The sequence below is a fragment of the Meriones unguiculatus genome, chromosome 8 (assembly GCF_030254825.1).
Source record: "Meriones unguiculatus strain TT.TT164.6M chromosome 8, Bangor_MerUng_6.1, whole genome shotgun sequence".
Classification (NCBI taxonomy): Eukaryota; Metazoa; Chordata; class Mammalia; order Rodentia; family Muridae; genus Meriones; species Meriones unguiculatus.
In genome coordinates this window covers 71441203-71466563 of record NC_083356.1, presented here as the reverse complement: position 1 = coordinate 71466563, position 25361 = coordinate 71441203, and the positions used below count along the sequence as shown (strand labels likewise).

The window sequence follows — 25361 nt, the reverse complement described above, 5'->3', positions numbered from 1 at the left end:
TGCCCACAGAATGTGTCTCTTCCTGCAGAGATCATTATGCCCCATATGCCAACCATCAGTTTAGGGTTTACCACCAGATTCTTTGGCTTCATCTGAAATGGGGGTGGGAGGAGACACACAATGTCAATCCATTTATCTAGAAGGCCTCCATCCACCTCAACTATTAAGTCACTCAAGATGAGAACAGGGACCAGGAAGAGAAAAGTGTCCTCCCACTTGATTTTAACCAGTTCAGTCTGTTCTAAGGGAAGCAAGAACCAAGCTTGTGAAGCACACGTGCTTACTAAATCAAACTGTACCCCTAGGAGTCTGTTTTGTGTGAGAACAGAGGCACACAGGGAAAAAATCTGTTCTTTTCTACCAACAAAGCATGTTAAGATGAGACTGGAAAGGTGAATGGGATGTTGAATCCCAACGCGTGCCCAGGAAGCGGAAACTGTCATTACTGTTCTTCCCCAGGGCTTGGATCTCTACCCTCAAGCTGCTCAGATTCAGATGGTCTGGAGTCAGTTAAGACTTGCAGTCCCCACTCCAAATGAGAGTGTCGCTCCATCCATCACTTCCATCCTATTATTTCCAACCTTCCTCTCCTTCAGAGTCCTGCCTGATTGCTGATCCCAGACATACACCATCAGGCGCTTCTTGCCTGTTGCTTATTCTCACAACACGAATGTGATTAAAAGCATGGTGCCCAAACTTCCCTTAGAACAGCAGCTCTCAACAGCAGTTCTCGACTCCTTTGGGAGGGTCAAATGACAGGGGTCATATATCAGATAGTCTACATATCAGATTTTTATATATGATTCATAACAATAGCAAAATTACAGTTATGAAGTAGTAATGAAAATGATTTAATGTTGGGGGTCACCACAGCATGAGGAACTGTATTAAAAGGCTGCAGCATTAGGAAGGTTGGGAACCACTGTCCTAAAAGAAACATCAGATTCTTCCATTTTCTTTGGCCTTTTCTTCCAATCTGCACAAGGATATAAGAGTAGCCAGTGTCTGAGTTTTAGAATACATTCTTTTCCTCTTTACTTGAAACAATGACATCACACTGACTTGTTTTTATCAAGTCTGTCTGCTACAGACCCTAACCTACCAATGAAAAGGGCAAATCTCTTGGCAATCATAAGAATTCCTTTAAGGAATTCAAGAAACACAATTTCAAATACTGAATATTAGTAAAGTATGCCTACTTCATCTTAAAATTTGTTTTTGAAAAGTCCCAAGTTTGAGACTTTTCAGGTTAAAAGAAAATGTAGTCAGCTTTCAGGTCTTCTGGATCATTTGTCAGAGAGCACAAATCTGGAAGTCTCACCTGATAGTCACAAAAGGCCTGAAGGTCTCCTACCACAGCTTTCTTTTTTTGTTTGTTTGTTTTTAATTTTTTTTTTTTAACCACAGGTTTTTTGAGCTGGCCTAGCAGCCTCTGCCCACAGACCTCCTCCACTCAAGGGATAACTTGTTCTGCTTCTGGCCAATCTCAAGTTCAGGAAGCTTCTCCACCAATCAAGACAAGCCCTGCCTCCTCAAGCATCCAGGCACCCCTATGAAGAATGCTGCTACAGCAACACAGAGCAAACTTACCGGCTCTTTTACACACCTTCTCTTTCCCCTACTTTGTACTAAACATACCTGGGAACACACAGACTTTAGACATCACAGCATTCTACTCGCCCTAAGTCAAGGTCTTTAAGAACTAGCACAGTGGCTAGCTGTGGCTCAGGTCAGAAGCTAGCACAGTGGCTCGCACACACAAGCCCAGCACTCATGAAACTCAGGCAGAAGGGATTCTGAGTGCTAGGTCAGCCTGGGCTACAAAGTTAGTTCCAGTCTACCAGGCTATACAGTAAGCACAAAAACAACAGTGCTCAAAGTAAAATGAAGCATGTTCTCCACTGCTATTAGGCTAACACTGAAAAATCAGCAAGGAGATCTAGGCAGCCTCAAGAATACAGCCTCTAACAGCCTATGGCAGTTCAGTATCCACATGGCCTCCATAGTAATGGGGACAGGGACTGTCTCTGACATGAACTGATTGGCCTGCCCTTTGCTCACCTCCCCGAGGGGGGAGCAGCCTTACCAGGCCATAGAAGAAGACAATGCAGCCACTTCTGATGAGACCTGATAGACTAGGGTCAGAGGGAAGGGGAAAAGGACCTCCCTATTCAATGGACTGGGAGAGGGACAGAGGTGGGATTGGGAGGGGTGGAGGGAGGAAGGTACAGGGGGATACAAAGTGAATAAACTGTAATTAATAAAAATAAAAATAATTAAAAAAAGAATACAGCCTCAAATCTCCTCAGCTTCAAATTCATCTTTACTCTTTGTCAGTCTTTCTTAAATTCCCAGAATGTACCACGCTCTTCCATGAAGATAACACTGGGATAACTAATTAACCAAATCCTATTTGCTTGGAAAAGGCTACATCAAAATGTTAAAAGTTATTTCTAGCAACAGCAACTATAGGTGGGGTCGTATCTTCTACTTTTCTTAAATGAAACTGTATTACTTTATTAACCAGAAAACATTCATAAGAAAAAAATATTTTCCACAGTATTGACAGAGCAATCCAATTAAAGTTATGAAGGTCCTTCCAAATAAAGTCTATTAGCTACCCACATCAAGTTTCCACTTTGAGCAAATCTGCTCAGCATATCTTCCGCTCCCATCTGGATACAGAAACAGAAACACAGGTGCAGTCAAGGCCTCTCTGCAGTTAAGGTACCTGCAGCATCTTTATTGTTTTGTGTGCGAGAGCATATAAGTCATAGCTAGCATGTGGAGGTCACCAGAGAACTAGATTATCTCTTGACCAATCATTTTTGTTTGTTTGTTTGTTTGTTTAATGACAAGTTTTTTATTTACATTTTTCTTTATTTTTTTTCAAAGATGTACTTATTTATTTTATGTACATTAGTATTTTGCCTGCATGTATGTCTGTGTGAGGGTGCTGGATCTTCTGGAACTGGAGTTACAGACATGTGGGTCCTCTGGAGGAGCAGCCAGTGCTCTTAATCCTTGAGCTACCTCTCCAGCCCTGACCTATCACTATGGAAACAACAGTTGAGGTAACTGTAAAACCAGACAATCTGTTCACATGATACAAATTTGGAATTTTCTTCTTCTTTTTGTATAGCTGAGAATGGAACTCAAAAGCCATGCAGAAACTAAGTGAGCAAGGTACATCCTCCTCCTACAGGGCTGGGCATATGACACAAGCACCAACCTGATACAATGTTGCTGATATGATCTAATAGTACAGCCATCAACTTCCTCAGATGTAAACAATATTGCTTTTATTTTGATTCCTGACACTCCCCCAAGATCATATAGTCTAGTGTGTTGTGAAGCTGGCATCTAATAGCCCAAATCTATCCTACTCTATGTAAATCTTATGCCCCGTCCTCCACTGTCCTGAGAGTTGTCTGTGTATTTCTCCTCCCACACATTCCGCTATACCAATGGCTTGTTGAAGACTCCTTATTAAGCTTATTAAGGCTCTTCCTTCCTTCTACCAAGGTGAAACTTAAGCAGTGAGTGTTAGTCAAAGAAATTTACCTTCAAAACATTGATTGACCTGACCTGATTGGCAATTTGCTTTTCAATTTCAATGGAATGACATTATTATATTTTGGATGTGTACGTGGTGTGGGGGATGAAGCCTTTTATCACATCTTTTCAGACTTTCTAGAGGATAAACCAGCAAAACCCTAAAACCAGCTTTTTGCTCCTGTAAAGTTTGTCTTAAGTCACTTCTCTCCTCTCTGGAGAATGGATTACAATGACTGTATATTCTTTCCCGTTTCATGGATAAAAGCCCCTGGTTTAAAAGCTCTTCAAGGAAATGAGTCCACTCTCCATTCCTAACAGAAATGACCCTTCTCTTGCAGCAGAAGGACTGGCTCAGGAGTGGTAAGGTGTTCATGTCTCAGGCACTGTTTTCCTTATACAGCCAGCCTCCGATCCTTACCTATTAGTGCCCCAACTAGTCTCAGGGAGTTGACCGGTTACTATACCTTCAATCCGAACCCTATCTAACTAGTTCTTCAGCTATTCTCGGGAGCCCGCCCGGCCCTCGCACCCAAGGCGGAGTTCCCGACTGACCCACGTGTTTCCGAGCGCCGCCCGCCGGTCCCTCTAGACATCCTTAAAAACCCTATCCGACCTGATCGGCGCGGCAGCTCCCGAGCTGGGTTTGAACTCACCCGCTTCATCTGGACCTGGGGACGTCCGAAGCACGTCCTGGGAGACCGGCTGGGGAGAGAGCTGCAGACGGTAGCCATGGCCCGGGGGCAGAACCACGGACGGAGCAGGGAGCCCGAGCAGCACGTGGAGAGTGAGGTTCTTCGAACAGCTGTTGCCCGGCTGACGCTGCCTCTTCCGGGTCCGGGAGCCGCAGCAGCGCGCGCAGCGGCCGTAGTCAAGAGGCCCCGAACCCGCTCAGAAACCGGAAGAGGCCGCGCGCCGCCCACCCAGCGGGATATCCCTCAGCCACCACGCTGGTCTTCTCAGCATCTCAGTCACCCAGAGGAGGCTCGCTCTCCCGTAGGTTGTTAGTCGGGCCTAGCATCCAGCGTCTAGGAAAGGGACTCACCGGAGCTTCCGCCTTCTCCGCTCGGCCCCAGGCGCGCCGCGGGTCAGCCCTCCCGGAGCGCACTTTCCAGACAGGCAGCTCCGTGGCCACCTAGCAGGGTGGCGTTGCCTAGCAACGGCGGGGTCCTTTCTGGCTCGGTGGCGCTCGGGGCCTGAGGGGTGCGAACGGCCGCGGAGGGCGCGGAGGGCAGCGCCGTAGTGCAGGCGGCGGCCAGTGGACGGTGGCAGGCGCTCGGTGTGCCCGGGAACCCGATCTCTGCGCACCGGGAAGATGAGCGAGGCGGAGCAGGCCCGGGTTGGGCCCAAGGCCGACGAGCCCTCGCCGTCTGCAGAGGAGGAGGGCGAAGGGGGCGGGAAGGAGCCGGCGGCCAACGCGGCCCCCGGGCCCAGCGCCGCGTTCCGCCTCATGGTGACGCGGCGGGAACCTGCCGTGAAGCTGCAGTACGCGGTGAGCGGGTTGGAGCCGCTAGCCTGGTCTGAGGACCACCGCCTGTCTGTGTCCACGGCCCGCAGCATCGCCGTCCTGGAGCTTATCTGTGATGTGCACAACCCAGGCCAGGACCTGGTGATCCACCGCACGTCGGTGCCTGCACCTCTCAGCAGCTGCCTCCTCAAGGTAAGTCACCTCCACGGCTCAACCTCGGGCTCACCGCCTTTGGTTCTCCCGCGGACGCGTCACGGATCCCAAGGGAAGCCTGTCCTGCACCTGGCTCTCGGAGTTCCTGCGCATCCAACTCTTAGGAACGAAGGGAACAGCATCACCGCAGCTTTTAAGAAGCCTTACAAGCTGTTGCGCTCTTACCACCACCCCTCCGCGCACACACACCGAAACAAGCCCCCCGCCCCCGAGCCAGGTTCCACCATCCAGTCTTTGATTCCTGATGGGGCAGCTAGCGCCGATTGCACGGGTGCTTTCTGAGACTCCTGTGACTCCACCCCCAGTTGACCCAACCCCAGACCTACCTCTACCGTTGCTTCTATTGTCTGAAGCCAACTCCCCGAGACACAGGGTTGGCTTTGTTTTTATACGGTATTGCATGCGCCCTCCTCTCGCGCCAGTTTTGCTTTGAGAAGAAAAACTTGTCTATTTCGTCGTCTTACCTGTTTGACGATTTCATTGTGAATGGTCCTTGGGTAGACAGGTAAATTGTGGTTTATATTCTAAATCTTTGAAAGTGGGACGAAAAATAGAACCTCAGAGACCATCCAGTGGTAAGACTTCCACGTGCAAGGTCTCTGTAAATTTAGTGCCTTCAGCTTCATATAACCCAAGTTTGCACCCGAACTTTAGGGTTCCTAAAGTTTTATTGTATTAATGTAACCATTTTCAAACACCGTTTATTTTAAAGTAGTGAGTGATGTTGTTCCTTTCGATGGCCTAGAAATGTGAAAGTTTACTTTTATCTATAGTTCTGTATGTATATGCAGGACATAGTCTGTCAAAGTGTGCAAGTGAGTAGATGAGTAGGTGCCCACCGAGGTTCTAGGATAAATCCGGGTGGAGACAGTCGCTGCCCTCAAGGAACTTACATTCTTTGTCCGGTCATGCACAAATAAATGTAGTCTAGTGGCAAGGAGTGCCAAAGAGCTATGCACGCATGTAGTAGTATGTTTATTTGAAAGTAAAGTTTTCCATACTCTTCTAGACAGCCATTCCAAATTCCAGCCTTTAGTCATGGGTATCTTTTGAATACCCCTCATGAACCCTCTTTAAGCACACTTAATTCAAATTTCAAACACTGTGTTGAATTGGATAATATTTCTATCATTATGCCCCCCCCTTTTTTTTTGAGACAAGGTTTCTTTGTGTAGCCCTGGACTCACTTTGTAGACCAGGCTAGCCTCAAACTCACTGTGATCTGCCTGCCTCTGCCTCCCTGAACTGAATGCTGGATAAAAGATGTGTGCCAGCATTCCCAGCTGGCTAACTTGCTTTCTCTCTCAATCTCTCTCTCTCTGTTTCTCTTTCATAGCAGCTTGACCTTGATAATCCTGCCTGGGATTACAGGTTTACAGATTAAATTAGGTAGGCAGTCACCTTGACTGACTGAGCCGTCTAAATTCCTCTTAAAGAAGATCTGGATGAAACAACTCAAATATGAACAAATTCGGTAGGTGCTGGCAGTGCTGTTTAAGTTATCCATATAGGAGGGAAGCAAGCAGAAGAAAGGTGCTGAAAAAGAACTTCCTATTTCAATAGTCAGTGCCCACCAGCTAGAGAAAGTCAGTGTCTATATGGTAAAAACTGAATGTTTAACAAAGAATTTATTCTTAAGGGGAGGCACTTACATCAATGTCACTGAGTCTCTAGCAGTCCTAAGAAATGATAGTGTTTGGTTTATCAAGAAACTCAAAGTCCGTCCAAGATGTTAAGTGAAACATCCAGTTTATGAACACACATCTTTAATCATGAGTGACTGTGTGTAACTGTTGCCTAAGTATTAATGGCTCACCTGGAGCTGAAGCATTTCATCTAGAGTCAGAGAAAATGACACCCAGTTTAGGATTAGGAAGGTTAGTCCAGGAAGTTTCTTGAGTGCTGTTTCAGTTTCATGAGGGTAGAATGGTCTGGTATAGGTAAGGAGTGTGAGACTGGCCTGGGCTAGAGGTAAGCAAATGATTGCTGGGCTGAGGATAAAAGAGGGGGTTAAGAGACTGGGCTTTGGTACAAGATAGACCTATCTATAAAACATAAATACTAAAGCCTACCTTGTTTAGGCTTTATGGAGAATTGTGTTTAATACATACATAAAACATCAAGCTGGGCTGGTGGCTCATGCCTTTAATCTCAGCACTGAGGGAGGCAGAAGCAGGTGGATCTCTTTGAGTTTGAGGCCAGCCTGGTCTACAGAGCGAGTCCAAGACAGCCAACGCTATATGGAGGAACTCTATCTCAAAAAAACAACAACAAAAAGAAACATACACAAAACATATAGCATTATCATTTAATGTCTGGCACTGAGTACATGTTAGTGCCTAAGATAAGAATATAATTGAACTCTTCAGGAATGAAGGAAAAGTCTGGGTTAATGTTTTAAGTGTGATTTGAAGGTGATACCAAGATTCTGATATATTGACATTTTGCTACATGTGACACTTGCCACACTGTTTAAATAGTAGCAGAAACTCTTTATATAGCCCTCTAATTGATAAAGAGTTTACATGAGAGACCTTTGTTGTTGCAATGGTATGACTATAAAGAGATCTGGCAATTCTGTGCCCTACCTATTGATTGTCTCTAAAGATTTAAATGTATCCAGTGTTGTCCTGCTAGCTATTGCTTCAACTCAAATAGTAGATAATTTGTAATCTTGGGGAAGATTTTAGTGTGTGGCACGGCTAAAGCATTTTTGAAGCTGTTGCTCTGTGATTCTGTTAAGTCACAGCTCAAACATTGATCATCAGCTATTTGTAAGTTACTGTCTTAGATACTGAAACAAGGCAAATACATACATGCAGACAGACATTCATACATATAAAAAAATAAATCTGAAAAAAAAAAAGAATGTCTCAGTTTTTACCTGTTAGACTACAGATAGTGTTAGGACCGATGAAATGATGATGGACATATATTTTATATGAAAGAGGTTTATTACATGGAGAGAGAGAGAGAGAGAGAGAGAGAGAGAGAGAGAAGGAGAGAGCGAGACATGAGAGGGGGTGCCCCAAAAGAGAAAGGGGAGAGAGCAGAAGGGCGGGAGAGTAAGAGGGCAAGAGAGAGACAAAGCGGTGGGTTGATCCTTTTAAGGAGCAACTTAACCCCACCTGCCAGGTGAGTGACACAGGGTGACATCATAGGTTGCTAGGCAACCCAGAGGCACGCTGCCTAAATACTAACATTTCACCCTTTTTCTATAATTAAAAAATGAGCTTGGGCTGCTTCTCATGTAAGGCAAGTTAAAGTATATAAATTTAGGTTCATTGGAAGCAGCTCTTGGTTGCCATGCAAGGGGAAGAGAGAGAAGTAATAGCAACAAAATGTCCAGATTACTTGGTCAGGAAGTAATCTGCCCCAGAATGTTCAGGGTAGAGAGTGGAGTTGCCAGCCATGCCCAGCAGCGGATAGGAACTGAGGAATGCTAGGTGAACCTGGAGCTACTTGTCCTGGGCCTGAAGCACACCATTCCAGCCTTTTGTTAGTAACAAGTGAATAATGGGCGTAGATTCTCTTCTGGCTACTTCCTGCTGACAAAGGCACTGTAGGGAGGTCAAAATGTTGAAGTGCTGGCCAAGTCCAAGAAGAACAAGCTGTTCTGATGCTGTCCAGGGTCTGTGAGAACATCCATGGCTGGGAGGGAAAGTGCAGGTCCAGCTTGACAGAAGTCTGTGAGGTCAGACTGGAACACCTGAGGTAGCTGCTTTGGTGCTGTTGTGGATGTAGGAAACACTTGGGTCTGTCAGGATACTGAAGGCAGAAAACAAAGTTAAGTAGGTTATGGAGAAAAATTCTTTAGGTGTACATTTAAAGCTTTTGGGAGAGTGAACAGAGGTGGAAGGTTTGGATCAAAGAGACTTGAACATGGGAACCTCCATTTCCCTGAAGGAACCTCCATTTACCCAATCATTGGCAGTAATTAAAAACATTTTTGCTTTGGATCTGTCATCTAAGGAAATTGCGGCCAAGTTTGGTTACAGAGGTGTATAAGCTTAGAGGCCCTTAAATCAGGCACTAGGTGTAGAAATCTGAAATTCTCCAGAAGACATCCCAGAGGAGAATCTGGAGGAACAGATGAATGAACTATTCCCATTGGGCAGGTAGGAATCAGTGACCTGTCAAGGCATCCCAAGAGCAAGGTTTGACTCAGTAGATTGGTACAGTCTGTTCCTACAGCTCGTCAGCCTTGGCCAGAGACCAAGGGCATAACTAGTTTACCTAACGCTAGGATTTTCATAGATGAGCAAGGGAGGAAGGGAGGCAGAGAAACCGTGCCGGTAGAGGGGAAATCTTACCTGAGGGAGTAGATGGTCCTCGATGAAGGGTTTGAATGTAGGTTGGTGAGAGTGGTAGGAAGCGTTTGCGCCAACCAGAAGTGAAGACTCACCAAATGGCTGGTGTTGGGTGTACGGATGTAGCAATCTGTAGCCAGGAATTGATGCCAACCAGAAGGGAAGACTCCCCAATCAGCTGGTTTTGAATGTAGGAATGTAGCGATCAAGTAGCCAGGAAAGGGAAGTCCCAAAACCAGGGAAAGGGGAGGAATCCCACCCTCTGAGATAGGCAATAGGTGCAGTCCTTAATGGGAGCTTAATTGATCTGAGAGGTGGATTTCCTCAAGCTTACAAGAATTACTTTTTAAGTTTCACAAAGGAGATAAAATTTTAGACATGTTAGCATCATAATTGTAATTTGCAGTGAAATATACCTTATGGAAAAAGGCAGTATACGTACACATTTGTGTTAAAGCTTAAGCATTCTTTAAGTTGAGCTCTGAAAAGGCAGAAGCCTTTCGTGAAGGGACAAAAGCTCATTTGATCTTAACCTTTAGTATGATTACACATTATGGAGATTTAAAATCTTGAACATGGAACCAAGATAGTGGGTGGTAGTAGAATGTTTTTGTATTTGAGTTAGATTAATAAATCAGAACTCTACTGAGAAAGGTCAAAGGTCAACGTAACAGTACCATAGCAAATATTAAGCATTTTTACCTCTTTAGGATACCTTAAATCACCTTAGACCTTGCAAGCTTTATAACTTGCATTTACCAACCTTAAAACATTTTCTTCGACCCTCAAACAACATTTTCCTTTAGCCTTTGTATCTAGTTTTTTACCATGAGACATAGGTGAGACTGCTATGAACATTTATTGTCCTTTAGCTAAAGGGATGGTAAAAGGTTATATCTGAGGCCTGTTCCTTGAGTCTGGCAACAAGGCTTATTGTGTCTAGGCCTGACAATAGCAACTCTAGGACTCAGGCTTAAGGCCTGGTCTCCTGCATATGAAAAGAACAGAGAAAGCATCTGATGTCTCCCAAGACAGAACTTGGTCATATGTCTGTGGGGCCTGAATGTGAGGACAAAACAAACCTGCATTGTTACCCTGGGCTGGGCAATGGTGGTGGAGGTCACTGAATCTAGGAGCCATTTGTCCTCCATCAGGCCAAGGAGCTCAAAGGCTGAAAGTGGCTCTTGTTCTGGTTGAAGCTCCATGGCTGGGCACAGAGGACAAGCCTGCATGGAGCATTTTGACTTCCAGAAGCCAGTCTGCCAGATGCAGTGTTGGCTTGTTGAGGCAGCCACAGGGCTGCATTTGAAACAGTTACCTGGCGGAGTTGACTTTTGGCTATACCTTGGCAGGGTGGGGCATTGCAGACCTCTTGTTTTCTGTATGGAATGCCAGCAACCTCAGCAGCAGCCAAGGTCTGGAGCCTAGTTTTTGCTGTAGATGAGCCTCTCTTATTATTTTTACCAACTCCTGTATGGTGTCTCAGGGACCATCCTCAGTTGTTTAATTAAGTAAGCAGTGAGACCATGTCTGCATCTGTAGGACTATAATTATAATTTTGAACAGTTTAAATCTATGCGATGACTGACTATTAACTTGCATTTGTTAACCATTAAATATTAGGACTTTAGGTTTTATCCCTGTTAAGTTAGAGCCTTAAAAAGTCATAAATATAGTCTGTTTAAGTGAGAGCATAACAGTTTTCTGTATGATTTAGTATATAAAAAGTTCATAGCTTATAAAAGTCTAAGGCTATACTATTAATAATACCATTTTTAGAAAACAAGACAAAGCATATTTTAACCTTTTGATAGTGAAGATATAGCACAATGATCAAGTTTTAACATAAATAAATGCCTCTAAAATTAATAGATATTAATTTAGAGTATTGGTAAAAACTTGTATGTAGTAACCCAAGTTACGAATTTTAAAACTAACAATATAGTAGAACAGTATAATGTAATTTTAAAATTACATTTGAATTTATTATAGCAAACCTATTTAGCCAGAAAGCCTAGTGGTGAATCTGGATCATAGGCAGCTCATGGCAGGAGAAACAGCATTTATTAATTTAGGAATTGATAGAGACATAGGCAGTTAGATGTAAATTTTAAATTAGCTTGATTTGAATAGACCTTTATAACTTTGAAATTTTATAAAAATTATTTTGAACCAGGGTTGAATCATGTATATTATAAAATGTAACTTTGAATTTTTATAAAAATCCATAGCAATTTAAAACGAGACTTGTTGCTGTCCTAGTCTAAAAGGAGATAAAATAAACAGAGAATTAATTATGATTAAAATTGTTCATTCCACGTGCTCACCCTAAGGTTTTCAGTTTAATTTTAAGATGTTCTCTTTTTTTTGAGATTATAAAAAGAAACCAAAGAGTATATTTAGTGAGATGGTAGGCAGAGAGAAACAGACAAGACTTTGAGAAAAGAGAAATAGGAAATTGTTTTTTACTTCATGGATCGCTCTTACTGTTATTGGATATTAGACATTTGAGTAGGGTAAGTATAGGTGTAGAAGCCAGCGGTTTCCCTAAGAGGAGAGAATATGAGGAAGCCATTCCTGCCAATGAGAAAGGGGAAATGGAAATGAACCATGCTGCTAGTGGTTCATCAACCAAATAGCAGGGCAGTCATGGGCTTAGCTCAGTGCCTGGTACCAGGGCTTTATCAGCAGTAAGGCCGAGTTCTCATAGAGGGAATCTCATCTGCAGGAAAGGATAGGGCAGATAAGCAGCTTTAGAATGGAGGTAGGAAGGGGTGCAGTGGCCTTTTAGGGTCTACAAGGGACTGCAGTTTTGCAGCTCTGAAAACAGTGGGACAGAAACAGAGTAGTAAAAGCAGCTGGCGGTATGGGGAAACCACAGCGGTTTTGTTTGTTTGTTTTTATATCCAAGATAGCTGCCAATCATGAGAGTGCCCTTGATTGCCCTAAGTTAAGATGGCGGTGAAACCATATGTTTATCCTTAATGGAGATGGCAGTGAAGCTATGGCTCCACCCTCCTTATCCTAAAATCAAGATGGCGGGTAGCCATGTGTGGTTTGTGGCCATAGCGGCATAGTGAAACCAGGTGCTTGCTGGTGGGATGGCTGTCCCGGCCCAGTTCAAAATTCTCTGCTTGCCCGTGGCTGATAGGAAGTCTTCGCAACTGAAAGCCCTCCTCTGCAAGCCAGCATCTAGCAGCAGGCATTCCTTGGGAGATTTAAAACTTCACCTGTGGGGCCTGAGGCAGCAGTGTAATCTAAAGCTATCTCTGTGTGTGCAGAGTCCCCAGCAATTGCTTACCTAGTAACAGTAGTTTAGGAATAGGCTGTGTCTGTGTACAAAGCAGCAGTTTCAGGGTCTAGCATGAGCATTTTAGTTTCCCCAAGCTGATTCTGGCACAGCATGAGTGTCCACCTTGTCCCGGGTGCTCAGAGCATATGGCAGGACACCAAGTTTCAGTGGCCTTGAGCAGAGGGACAGGTGTGTGTGGTAAGGGCAAGGAAGTTGAGCAAAAGTGTAGGTTTTAAGGCGTATATGGTTGAGTGGTGGTTAGGGATAGCAGAAGAAAAATCTGTTGCAGGCATTTGTGGTCCAGTTAAGGGTTCCTGGTGTGACCAGACCATGTGCTGCCCGGCCAACGCACCAATGTTAGGGCCAATGAAATGATGATGCACACAGATTTTATATGAAAGAGGTTTAGATGGAGATGAGGACAGAGCAAGACAAAGGGGAAGGGAAGGGGTGCCCCAACAGAGAAAAGGAAGAGGGCAGGAGAGAGACAAAGTAGTGGATTGATCCTTTTAAGGAGGCAACTTAACCACGCCTACCAGGTGTGGCTATCTGGTGGGTGACACGGATGACATCATAGGTTGCTAGGCAACCCAGAAGCAGGCTGCCTAAATACTAATAGATAAAAGAGTTCCAAATCCTAATGCTATTTATGACCTAGTTGTATTGTGTAGCATTACTTACGGGAGTGTTATCTCTATGTACTACATGAAATGACTATTGTCTGTGTTTGGAAATCACACATCCTCTACTTTCAAGTAGCTCCCTGCTACTTGAAGGTTCAGATGAGCCTTCCTGAATCAGCTTTTATATGGGAGTGGTCAGCTTGAAACTCAGAAGTGTATGATTGAGTGATGGGCTCTAGCAACCTCTCAACTTTCAAGAGGTTAGATCTTTAAATTAGAAATTACTACACAAAACCACTGGGTTTTTCCCTGCTGGTCAAGATCAGTGCTATCCTCCATCTCTAGATGGCATAAGATTGGGATATTTTGGCTACCAATTCTTATTGCAGGGCTTTCAGGGGTCCCATTTGGGGTTTAAAACAGAAACATATGGTATGTATAATGTAAGGCCTGTTTGCTGGGGGTGTCCCTCTGCTAGCCCATCTAACTTAACCAGACTTTCCTGCCACTCTATCTCTGTTTTTCTTTTCTTGTGTCTCTTCCACACCAGCACTTCATTGCTCCAAATCTACACTTTTCTAATACAAAAAAGCTATTAGCATAGTGTGAGAAATTCCTCCCCCATGGCAACTTGCCTTTCTTCTTCAGCAGGTGAGGAAGCAACAAGACAAGCGTTTATAAATCCCAGCAGCCTGGTGCAGCAGTTAGCAATTGAGAATGCACGGACATACCTTCATAGCCGCTTATACAGTATGTGTTGGGGTGGGTTACCTTAGCAAGTTCAAACGGCTACTTTTTAAAAGACGGTTACCTAGCTCTGGTTAAACATACCTCTACAGTGCCTCCCTGGAGAAGGCATTTTATTTGCTCCCATTTTTTTTTCTTGGAAGATTGATGGGTAATAGTAAGCATTTCCAAAACCTAACTGTCCATAGACATCTTTTTCCAGAAGCACTTTAGGATAGTATTCTGTAATGACTTTAAGAAGAAGCTGCCTTGTGAACTCTAGGAATCTTCTGCCTCCACCTCACTTACTAATACCCAGCTCTTTAAATGAGTTCTGTGCTTGAATTCAGTTCGTTGTGCTCAGGGCAAACTCTTTACTGACTGAGACATCTCCCCAGCTCTGTTGCTATCTCACATAGTGTTCACTGCTGATACATTGAGGAATTTTGTTATTAGGCTTCACAGCTTGTGTGCACTTAACAGTTGAAAGATCTTTTAAACTTGACATCTATTCTTAGTGACTGGTTCTTATGAATATTTTCCAAGTTTTGCTTGTGTTTTAGAGCATACCTACAGTGCTTGGGAACTTAACATCAAGTCACTTTTAATAAATCCATATACTGAAAGGATTTGGACTCCCCTTTAACCATGTCCTACCCTTTCCATTTCCAAGATCAAGTTTCTTAAAAGGATTGGCACACTTAAAATAAAAATGGAAAGAGTCTACTTTTTTTGCTTTTTTCCTTTTCTCCTTTGTTTTCTTTGGCTTTTTGAGATGAAATCTGGCCACATATTCCCAGCTGGTAAGGAGCTTGCTGGGGTAATGCTCCAGGCCCTGTGTCCCAAATCGTGTGTGCCACCATGCCTTTTATCTGTTTCTCTAAAACCAGTGGATGGGGTTCTTCCTACTTTCAGTATAGTGGAAATAGCATTAGATCAACCTTTATGGTCTTTTTGGCTTTAGCCGTCCTGGCTTTTTAATTTTAGTCATTTATAACTTCCTTTATCTTTTCTTTAAAATCTTTTTACAGAGCTTTCATCATTTGGATGAGCATGTGATACATGTTACAGACCTACACAAGGAGGTGATAAAGCAAAGTTAGAATGATCTGAGAAGGTCTCGTAAGATTAGACCTGGTAGGACAGATGGGAAGAAATCAGGCAAAGGAGTCAGAAAGAGCAGTGGGTGGAATAGAGAAGTCTGATGAGAGCCAGCAAGAGTACGCCAACGCAATGTGTGTGATTTGTTAAAGAAACTGCAGATTAAAAAGCCTGAAGTTGGGCAGTAAAGAGGTTTAGCAGGTAAAAAGCACAAGCTTGATATGACTTTGGTTCAAACCCAGGGGGGAAAAAAAACATGAAAAAGCCCAATGTGATGGCTTGCACGTGTAACCCCAACATTCCTATAGTAAGATGAAAGGCAAAGATGGAAGAATCATAAAGAAGCTGACCAGCTACCTAACCTGGAGTACACAAGCACAGCAGAAGCAAAAAAGACTTTGCCTCAACAAGGTGGAAGAGTTGGGGGACAGAGAAAGAGAGAGAGAATAAATAAAAAGGCTGAGGTTGGGCTGGAAATGTAACTCAGTGGTAGAATACTTACTTAGCATACATGAGGGCTTTGGTTTTGATCTTCAGCATGTGTCACAGAGCTATTATAAAAACCCAAATATCTTACTGTAGCAAAAAAAGATTATGGGTACATATATTCCTGACTGTTAAAACTGCTGCTGTTTTGTGACTTCCCTTACTCTTGGTGGATCAAATGTCTATTCCATAGGCCAGTTCTAAAAAGAATATAGACAAGCCATGAACAGTCACATTTATTGTAAGTCTTTTAAAAAAACATTTCTTTGAGTAAATGCACATTTAATCTTTAAACATACTTGATTTTTGAATTGTTTTTTAATCATTATTTTCTGTTTTGTTTGGAGATAGAGTTTTATCTAGCTTCAGGTGGCTGAACATGTGATCTTAGCTTCTGGTGTGCTTGGATTAGCAGATGTGTATCACCACACCTGGTATTTGATCTTTTAAATGCACATAATGCCAAAATTAGCCGAATTGATATAATGTGTAGTATTAGAGTATGTGTAATATAAAATTATTAATGCTTGTTAATGTGAGTCGGTTAACTATGGGTGACTATCTGCTAGTTTCTGTATCTTTTATTTTCAGGTTGGCTCAAAAACAGAAGTTGCTGAGTGCAAGGAAAAGTTTGCTTCCTCTAAAGACCCCACCATCAGCCAGACTTTCATGTTAGACAGGATGTTCAACCCTGAGGGGAAGGCATTGCCCCCAATGCGGGGCTTCAAATACACCAGCTGGTCTCCCATGGGTTGTGATGCCAATGGCAGGTGCCTCTTGGCAGCACTGACCATGGACAATCGCCTGACTGTGCAGGTGAACCTCAACAGACTCCAGTGGGTACAGCTGGTTGATCTGACTGAGATTTATGGAGAACGTCTTTATGAGACCAGTTACAGACTCTCTAAAAATGAGGCTCCTGAAGGGAATCTTGGGGATTTTGCTGAGTTTCAGAGGAGACATAGCATGCAGACCCCAGTCAGAATGGAGTGGTCAGGTATCTGTACCACTCAACAAGTCAAGCACAACAATGAGTGCCGGGATGTGAGCAGTGTGCTCCTGGCTGTTCTCTTTGAGAATGGGAATATAGCTGTGTGGCAGTTTCAGCTGCCTTTCATGGGGAAGGAGTCCATCTCCTCGTGCAACACCATTGAGTCAGGAATCAGCTCCCCCAGTGTTTTGTTTTGGTGGGAATATGAGCACAATAATCGGAAAATGAGCGGCCTTATTGTAGGCAGTGCTTTTGGACCTGTAAAAATTCTCCCTGTCAATCTCAAAGCAGTCAAAGGCTACTTTACTTTAAGACAGCCTGTTGTCTTGTGGAAAGAAATGGACCAGTTGCCTGTGCACAGCATCAAATGTGTGCCACTTTATCACCCTTACCAGAAGTGTAGCTGTAGCTTAGTGGTAGCTGCACGAGGCTCCTATGTGTTCTGGTGTCTTCTTCTGATTTCCAAAGCAGGCCTGAATGTTCACAATTCCCACGTCACAGGGCTTCACTCCCTGCCCATTGTCTCCATCACTGCAGACAAGCAGAATGGAACAGTGTACACCTGTTCTAGTGACGGGAAGGTGAGGCAGTTGATTCCCATTTTCACAGATGTTGCATTAAAGTTTGAACACCAGCTAATTAAACTCTCAGATATGTTTGGCTCAGTGAGGACTCATGGCATTGCGGTAAGCCCCTGTGGTGCTTATCTGGCCATCATCACCACTGAGGGCATGATCAATGGCCTCCATCCTGTGAGCAAGAACTACCAGGTCCAGTTTGTCACTCTCAAGTCTTTTGAAGAGGCGGCTGCTCAGCTGCTGGAGTCTTCTGTTCAGAATCTTTTTAAGCAGGTGGACTTGATTGACTTGGTCCGCTGGAAAATTTTAAAAGATAAGCATATCCCTCAGTTTTTACATGAAGCCTTGGAAAAAAAGATTGAAAGTAGTGGGGTTACCTATTTTTGGCGTTTTAAGCTTTTCCTCCTAAGGATTTTGTATCAGTCAATGCAGAAATCCCCCTCAGAGGCCTTATGGAAACCCACCCATGAAGACTCAAAAATCTTACTGGTTGACTCACCTGGGATGGGTGATGGTGAGGATGAGCAGCAAGAAGAAGGTACTTCCAAGCAGGGTACTAAGGCTGCCCTACAGGAGAGGAGCAAAGAGGGTGACACAGAGGAACCCCCTGAGGACTCACTCACTGCCATGGGAGACACCGGAGGCCGTGAACCCATAGAGGAAAAGCTCCTTGAGATCCAAGGGAAGATTGAGGCTGTGGAGATGCACCTGACCAGGGAACACATGAAGCGGGTCCTGGGAGAAGTGTACCTGCACACCTGGATCACAGAGAACACCAGCATACCCACCAGGGGTCTCTGTAACTTTCTCATGTCTGACGAGGATTACGATGACAGAACAGCACAGGTAGGTGTCTATCAAAACTGCTAGCTCTGTGAACCATCTGCTCTTTCCACTAGGTAGAAGGATCTTGTGTTGGCTTTGGCACTAGAATTACTGAGGTAACTGTTTGTCATGAGGTACAAGGAAATAATAGATGGGAAATACGATTGATGCTGAGAACACACTTTCTTCCATTCATGTGCCTTTGACTGATGTGCAGGGTTTGCCAGGTGACATTTCCAGGCTGTGGATGAGCTAAGGAGTCTGCAGTGGCAAATGGTGTGTGATAGACAGTCACAGCAGTGGAGATGCCCACCTGTGCTCTCTTCATCATGTCTTACAAAGGTTATTGTGAGGCATGTTTTTTGTTCGAAAGGCTTAAGGTCGGATATTGTAAATAAAACAGTTACTAAGTCCAATTTATTTTTTTTAACTGGGCTGTTATATTTATTTGGGTACTGGAACAATGTAATAGTTTTTGTCTGCAGTGTATTCCACAGGCTTCAAGTTTCCCCCAGAGACCAGAATGGCTACAAGCTTAAAGAACATGGTAGGATGTGCTCCTCAGTAAGGTTCCTGATATAGGTTGTCATCCTGGGGATTCTGAAGATTCTTGCAGAAAAGAAACTGTTACCTAGCTTCCCAGGCTTGGTCAGGGGAACACCATTAGAGCTGCTAAATCCTAAAGAGCTCCCTACCAAGGAACTGACTGTGCACTGAAAAGGTTAAATCACAAGTCTGTTCTTTTCATTCTGGAGATTGATGCTCGCTGCCTAAAGGCTCATTGAAAATGAGAACTCCAGATAGTTTTGTTCCTTCCAAGTCATTCACAGTGCATTTGTCCACCCCTAAAACTGCTGCCCACAGGACAATTATTGCAGTGATCTTGAACATAGTTAGAGGCACTGGTCATGGCGTGGCTTTTCTTCTTTAAAAGTAAACAAATAAACCTTCTTTCCTGTGGTCTAAATTGTCTGGAAGAATATTGTTTTTCACAGTCATGGGACCGGTTAGAATTATTATAATTTGTGATATACTAGCTAAAGCATTTATGGAAAGTAATGGTGTCTGTTCTTACTTTAGGATTCTTGTTTAGGGTGCTGTGTGCTTGCAGATCCATGTCTAACGTGGTTCTGTGGATTTGGCTTAGCTAGTATGAAAACAATGGAAAGATTGAACTCTACTTTACCATAGCATCTCAGTTCTGCTTAAAAGAATGACTTTTGTGTCCTAAGAATCTAGTTATGCTTCATACAGAGACCTTTCAGTTTATGGTATTGATTTCACTGCAGTTTTAGATGTTCTGACTATTGGGCCTGTAATATATATTTCTCAACCTCTTTTTCATTCCCAGCTGCCCCATTTTCACCTCGCCTAGTTCTTGCCCCTAACTTGTTAATAATACCACAGACCTATTATGTATTTGTTTTTGTCTTATAAGTGTATCTGCTTTATACATTAAAAAGATAAGAATTTTATCCCCCTCCTTGAGAAGGATTGTCATTGAGGATGCACAAGTCAACTTAAGCAGTTGGCTTTTGTGATGGAGGCCACAAAGAATAAACAGAAGCAGCTCTTCCTCATAGAGAACTTAGGCCCAACTCTCTCCTGCTCTAGGACAATGGGCATCTTCACTGCTGTGCACTGTTGGGAAGCTAGGCTTATCTGGAGAAGAGGAGTAAAGGTGTTTGTCCTTGCTGTGAAGGACTGTAAGTTAGAATTCTAAAGGCCAAAAAGTAAGAAGAGGTAATTTAAATTTTTTAATTAATCTGGGTGTGGTGGTACATGCCAGTACTCAAGAGGCAGAGGCATGAGGATCTCTGTGAGTTTGAGGCCAGCCTTGTCTACATAGTGAGTTCCAGAACAGCCAAGAGCTACATAAGTGAGCCCCTATCTCAAGTAAAAAAACAAACAAACAAAAAAACCACATACACACACACACACACACACATTGTAATTATATACTAAAGAGTTGAAATGGCTAAGCTCAAATTAACAATTAAGATACTCTTTGAGATTTGAGTGAGAAAATTAACCCAAAGTGCAAAATCTTGTAAACTGCCAGAAGAGGCAAAGCATAAATACATTCAACCTGGGGGAGAGTTGAGGAGGGGGGACTGGGAGAAGAAAAGGAGAGCTGCAATCGGGATGTAAAGTGAATAAATTAATTCATTCAAACCTGGGAAGGCCACTAGTTATTAGTAAAAAAAGATGCTTAAGAGTTGGTATATCCCTATTACAATGGAACCCACTTGGATACTGAACTGCCATGGGCTACATCTGTGCAGGGGTCTTAGGTTATCTTTAATTACCTCCCCCTGAGGGGGAAGCAGCATTACCAGGCCACAGAAGAAGACAACGCAGCCACTCCTGATGAGACCTAACTGACTAGGATCAGAAGAGTTGGTATATTCCATACTTCTAAGGCAGTGAAGGGTTTTCCAGAAAATAATAAAGTAAGTGTATGTTTTTCAGACATTTTTGTTTAAAGAATGAAATCTTAAACCAGGTCTGGAAGCACAGGCCTGTAATCTAATGCAGCTACTCTAGAGGCTGAGGTAGGAGTAAGTATAGCAAGTTTAAGACTGTTTGGACTGCTTACTATGTCATAGAATTAAAAATTGAAAGAGACGGTACAAAGCTCAATGGTAGCGCTTGCCTAGACTATGCAAGGCTCCACATTCAGTCCCACGACCATCCTTCCCCCGCCCTCTTAGTAAGACTGAGAAAAGCACCTACTTTCCCCATGCTGGGTCACTCAGAGAGTATCTCAGGTGCAGGTGTTGCTAGACCAGTCCTCTCTGAGCCATCAGAAGAAATAGTCTTTTTAATCCTGATTGTCTTTTTACTGTATAAGTCTATGACGGAAGACTAAAACATTGTGGGCTGGAGAGATGGGTCAGCAGTAAAAAACACCTATTGCTCTGTTAGAGGACCTAAGTTGTTTCTGGCACTCACTTGACAATTCACAGCCACTGTAACTACAGCTTCAAGGAATCCTCTGTTGGCACCTGCACACAAGTGGCACACACACAAACAAAAATCTTGAAAATAAATTGTTTTTAAAGACATATATATTTCTAGAGTTCACAATAGTTCACATTTTTTGTCTAGGGAAATTATGCTTTTTCCTTGTTAAAACTATAACTACTAGCTGGGTGTAGTGGTACACACCTTTAATCCCAGCACTCAGTGAAGCAGAGGCAGATGAGTTCAAGGTCAGCCTGGTGTACAGAGTGAGTCCAGGACAGCCAAGGCTACACAGAGAAACCCTGGTCTCAAAGAAAAACAAAGCCTGTAATGACTTCTAAAGCAACTAAAACAAAGCAAGAATGGAGAGCTTGGTTTTGAGAGGTTTCTCCCTAAGTTTAGAGTTCACCTTAGAGGTCAGAGTCCCTGGACCTATTTATTTTACTTTACTATTGATACTGGTTGAAGGTTTTTGAACTCTTTGGACAGCAGCTTAGCCTGTAGAGGTACAACTCTCCTGTTGTGGCAAATCCCGTATTACTCTCAGAAACCCATGTTCACCCCTCGCTCTGCCACCCATGGTGTCTTACAGGTCTTGATTGGACATATCTCCAAGAAGATGAACAAGCAGACCTTCCCCGAACGTTGCAGTCTGTGTAAGGAGATCTTACCATTCACAGATCGCAAGCAAGCTGTTTGTTCCAATGGGCATATCTGGCTCCGGTAAGCCCCACAGCTGCTCACCCTTGTGTCTCCGTCCAGGGCTGATCTGCTTGATGGATAGAACTATCTGCTTGCTTGGGTTGCTGTTGCCTTGCAAGGTTTGGGTCTTAGAGTTATACTTGTACTTTTTTTGGTTACGTTTCATAAGAAAAGGAGAGGGGCATCTAACAGGCATGGGAGAGGAGATAAGAGGGCACCGGTGAGAGTACATTATGTACATGTATGAGGTCAGATAGCAAAAACAATAAAGAATTTTTGTAACAAAAGAATCTTTTCTACTTCCTGTCCCGTTAGTCTGGCCATAGGGGTGACCTTGGTGGGCCCTCAATTTTGCCGTTACCCCCTCAATGAGATACTTCATCGCCTTCTCCCAAGACACCATGCTTCCTGCAGCCTCTGACTTCATTTCCAGTTATCTGCAGCTCCTGCTCATCTCCTCAGTGCCTATCCTTAGGCCTATGCCTAAGTGTTCTCTTACTGATTGTACACAGATATGCCTGTATCTGCTTCAGTCCAGACTTACAAGTTAACTTCCTGCCTACCTAGCATCCTTATTTAGATATTGCCTTAGCACTTCACATGAAAGCCAGCCCCAACATCATTTCTGCCTCTAAAGCCCTGCCTCAGACACTGTTGATGCACATGATGGTAGCTATCTTCCACCTGGGCCTTCTGCTTCTGCTCTCATCCCCTCACTCTGTTCTCTGAAGTTGTAGTCATGATGCTTAGTCTTTGTCAGCTCTTGACATGTCAGTCCTCAGTACTCTTCACTAGGGTTGGGCATATGGGTCCCTAATAGAGCATACTTGGATTTGCAAGGCCCAGTCCTGCAAAAACCAACAAAAGCTCTCTAGGAGCTGTCCGCTTCTGATTTGGAAAGCTAAACTTTTTCAGTGACTTGCAGCTTCTTCACAGCCTGCTCTTGCCTCTTCAAGCCTTCATACTTGCTCTGAGCTCAGCTCCCAGATTTCTCCATCCAGGAGAACTGGCCACCATGCTCAGGTCGGTATGGCATCCCTCCCATTGAGGTCCTCTGCAGGGATACAGTAGATGTTCTAATGGTTCCTCAGCTGTGGTGTCTCGCTCTCACTCATTCTCTCTGTCTCCGTCCCTCCTTCTCTTCCTTTCCCTCTCTTTCTCTCTCCCTATGTAATGCTCTGTATTCTTCTTCTTTGCTGTTTTTCTCCTTATAACCACATTTTATTTTTTATTCTTTTTCTTCTTTGTTTCCTTCCTTGTTTTCTTTTCTGTTTTGTTTTGTTTTGTTTTTGAGACAAGGTTTCTCTCTGTAGCCCTGGCTGTCCTGGACTCACTCTGTAGACCATGCTGGCCTTGATATTTCTCTTTTAAAGATAGGGTCTCACTGTAGTCAAAGCTGGTCTTGCACTCACAGAGATCTGCCTTGTCTGCCTCCTGAAGACTTTTATACCTTTGCCTAGATACCCTTCCTTTGGACTAGGCAGTTCTATGAGCACAGAGATTAAAGCAGTGTGTGCTACTACTCAGCAGAAATGTTAGGTTTATGTAACTAAAGCAGGATATGCTACACATAACATTTATGCATTCATTCATTTTCTTGTTTTGTATGTGTGTTTTGTTAACAGATTCTATTTTGTTAGGCTGACCTCAAATATATAATCATTCTGCCTCACCCTCCTAAGCTTATGCTACCATGCCCAGCCAGATTCCACCAGGATTCCATTCTCTCATTTTTTTTTGGGGGGGGGGGTGTTGAGATAGGGTTTCTCTGTGTATCCCTGGCTTTCCTAGAACTTGCTCTGTAAACCAGGCTGGTCTCGATCTCAGAGATGCGCCTGCCTCTGCCTCCTAAGTGCTGGGATTAGAGGCGTATGCCACCTGCCCAGCCAGGTTTCCATTTTTATGGAGGTAGAGCTGGAGCTTTCAGTAATGTGAATCCTCTAAGATTCCTTCCTTTATTGACACATTTAATTTCTAGTTTAATGTTTAGACTGTTTTCCTTGAATGGAAAGAATATTTAGCAATCTAATACTGGGTAAGCTTTAGGCTTGTAATCAAAGTAGCATCTGTTGCAAGTCAGCTTGCCAGACAAATTAGGACAGATGCACATCTGGTAAGTGACCACATCCTTACAGTGGCCACACACAGGGCAGCCCCATAGAGATTTCTATCTTACAGATGGACTGGCACTGGGAGTCAGGGATAGTGGATAGTAAGAGCTTACCCAAGTCAGTGGACTCAGAGCCTACGCATGGTAATCCCTGCCTGCTCACACCTTTCCCACGGTGGTGGGTTGTTTCACAGAAGTCATTTTCTCTTTTTCTGATTAAGGTTAGTTCCTAATACATTGGTATAATTTCTCTCTGGTAAAATCTTTTTCTGTATACTTAAGTTTCAAGGTCAATTTTGGAGTCCCTTCCCCGACCTCCTGTTTTCTAGTATTAGTTGCTTACCTGAAAACTTCTGCCTCTTAGAATTTTTCCTCCAGAGCCCAGTTACATTCTTTCTGTCTCATATCCTTTCTGCTGTCTTGCCTCTAGCTGGTGTTCCATAAATGCTCATTGGACAGAATTGATTTGATTTGAACCTGTGAATGCCTATTAGTTTGTTAGTTTCTTTCTGCACCATTAATTTCATCTTCAATACCTGAAGAGGTGTGTGGTCTGTGGTCTATGTGCCTTAAGTGTATGCTCACTTTTGTGTGTAGAATCCAGAGAAGAGCATTGAGTGTCCTTTATCACACTCTATTTTATTCCTTTGACACAAAGTCTCTTTCAGGACTAGACCTCACATTTTTTTCTTCTAGGTTGGTAAGCAGCAAGCCCCAATGATTCTCCTCTCTCTGCCCTGCTCTATACTGGGCTACAGATGCAAGTGGGCTTGTTACACTGGTACTGGATTCTGAACTCATGCTTACACAGCAAACACTGTAACCTTCAGAGCCATCTCTTCAGCCCCAGTAGCTAAAAAGCAGTTGTCTCACTCTTCCAAATGTTGTGGTCCTTTAGTTTCTCATTGCTACTTTATAACTGAGTTTGCTACTGTTATGAATCGTAATGGAAATATCTATGTTTTCCAGTGGTCTTATGTGACCCCTGTGAAAGGATTGTTCAACACCTTAAGGGTCACAACCCGCAGGTTAAGAACCGCTGACCTTATCTTAAAAACTAATGAGACTTGCTTATATGAGTGTTGTCAAATTACCAAGAATGCCAAAAAGGAGGACCAGACTGAACTCTTTCCCAGTGTTTCTGGGACTTTCTGGAGAGAGGCTTTGTGTTTCCTCAGAGCATGATGGTATAGATTTAGTCACACAGAGGGAAGCATTACCCTAATAACTATGGGTATTTCTCTAGCACCAGGTGTTTTCTGGTGCCGTTGGTCCCAGGGAATCTCGTCTGATTGGACTCTGTCTTCTTTCAGGTGCTTTCTAACCTACCAGTCCTGCCAGAGCTTAATATACAGACGATGTTTGCTCCACGACAGCATTGCCCGGCTTCCTGCTCCGGAAGGTGGGTGCTGGC

The 25361-nt window shown here is 43.6% G+C and overlaps 2 protein-coding genes across 12 annotated transcripts in view; one reads left to right on the top strand and one right to left on the bottom strand.

The window, feature by feature from the left end:
* The window catches only part of Ddx31 (DEAD-box helicase 31), a 63749-nt gene extending 59077 nt beyond the window's left edge, over nt 1–4672 (bottom strand). For 7 of the 8 annotated variants that reach the window (XR_009593768.1, XR_009593769.1, XR_009593770.1 and 4 more), the window contains exon 1: nt 4212–4650. Coding sequence is in view for 4 of the 8 variants with exons in the window: in XM_060389767.1 (XP_060245750.1) it covers nt 4212–4289 (78 nt within the window). In the remaining 4 variants the exon portion in view is untranslated. Of the gene's footprint in view, nt 1–4211 lie in introns of all 8 variants that reach the window. The other variant, XM_021641512.2, reaches the window with a different exon arrangement.
* Nucleotides 4673–4704: 32 nt separating this feature from the next.
* The window catches only part of Gtf3c4 (general transcription factor IIIC subunit 4), a 42885-nt gene continuing 22228 nt past the window's right edge, over nt 4705–25361 (top strand). For 3 of the 4 annotated variants that reach the window (XR_009593766.1, XR_009593767.1, XM_060389766.1), the window contains exons 1-4: nt 4705–5215; nt 16366–18189; nt 21728–21858; nt 25261–25349. Coding sequence is in view for 2 of the 4 variants with exons in the window: in XM_060389766.1 (XP_060245749.1) it covers nt 4871–5215; nt 16366–18189; nt 21728–21858; nt 25261–25349 (2389 nt within the window). In the remaining 2 variants the exon portion in view is untranslated. The remainder of the gene's footprint in view (nt 5216–16365; nt 18190–21727; nt 21859–25260; nt 25350–25361) is intronic. The other variant, XM_021641397.2, reaches the window with a different exon arrangement.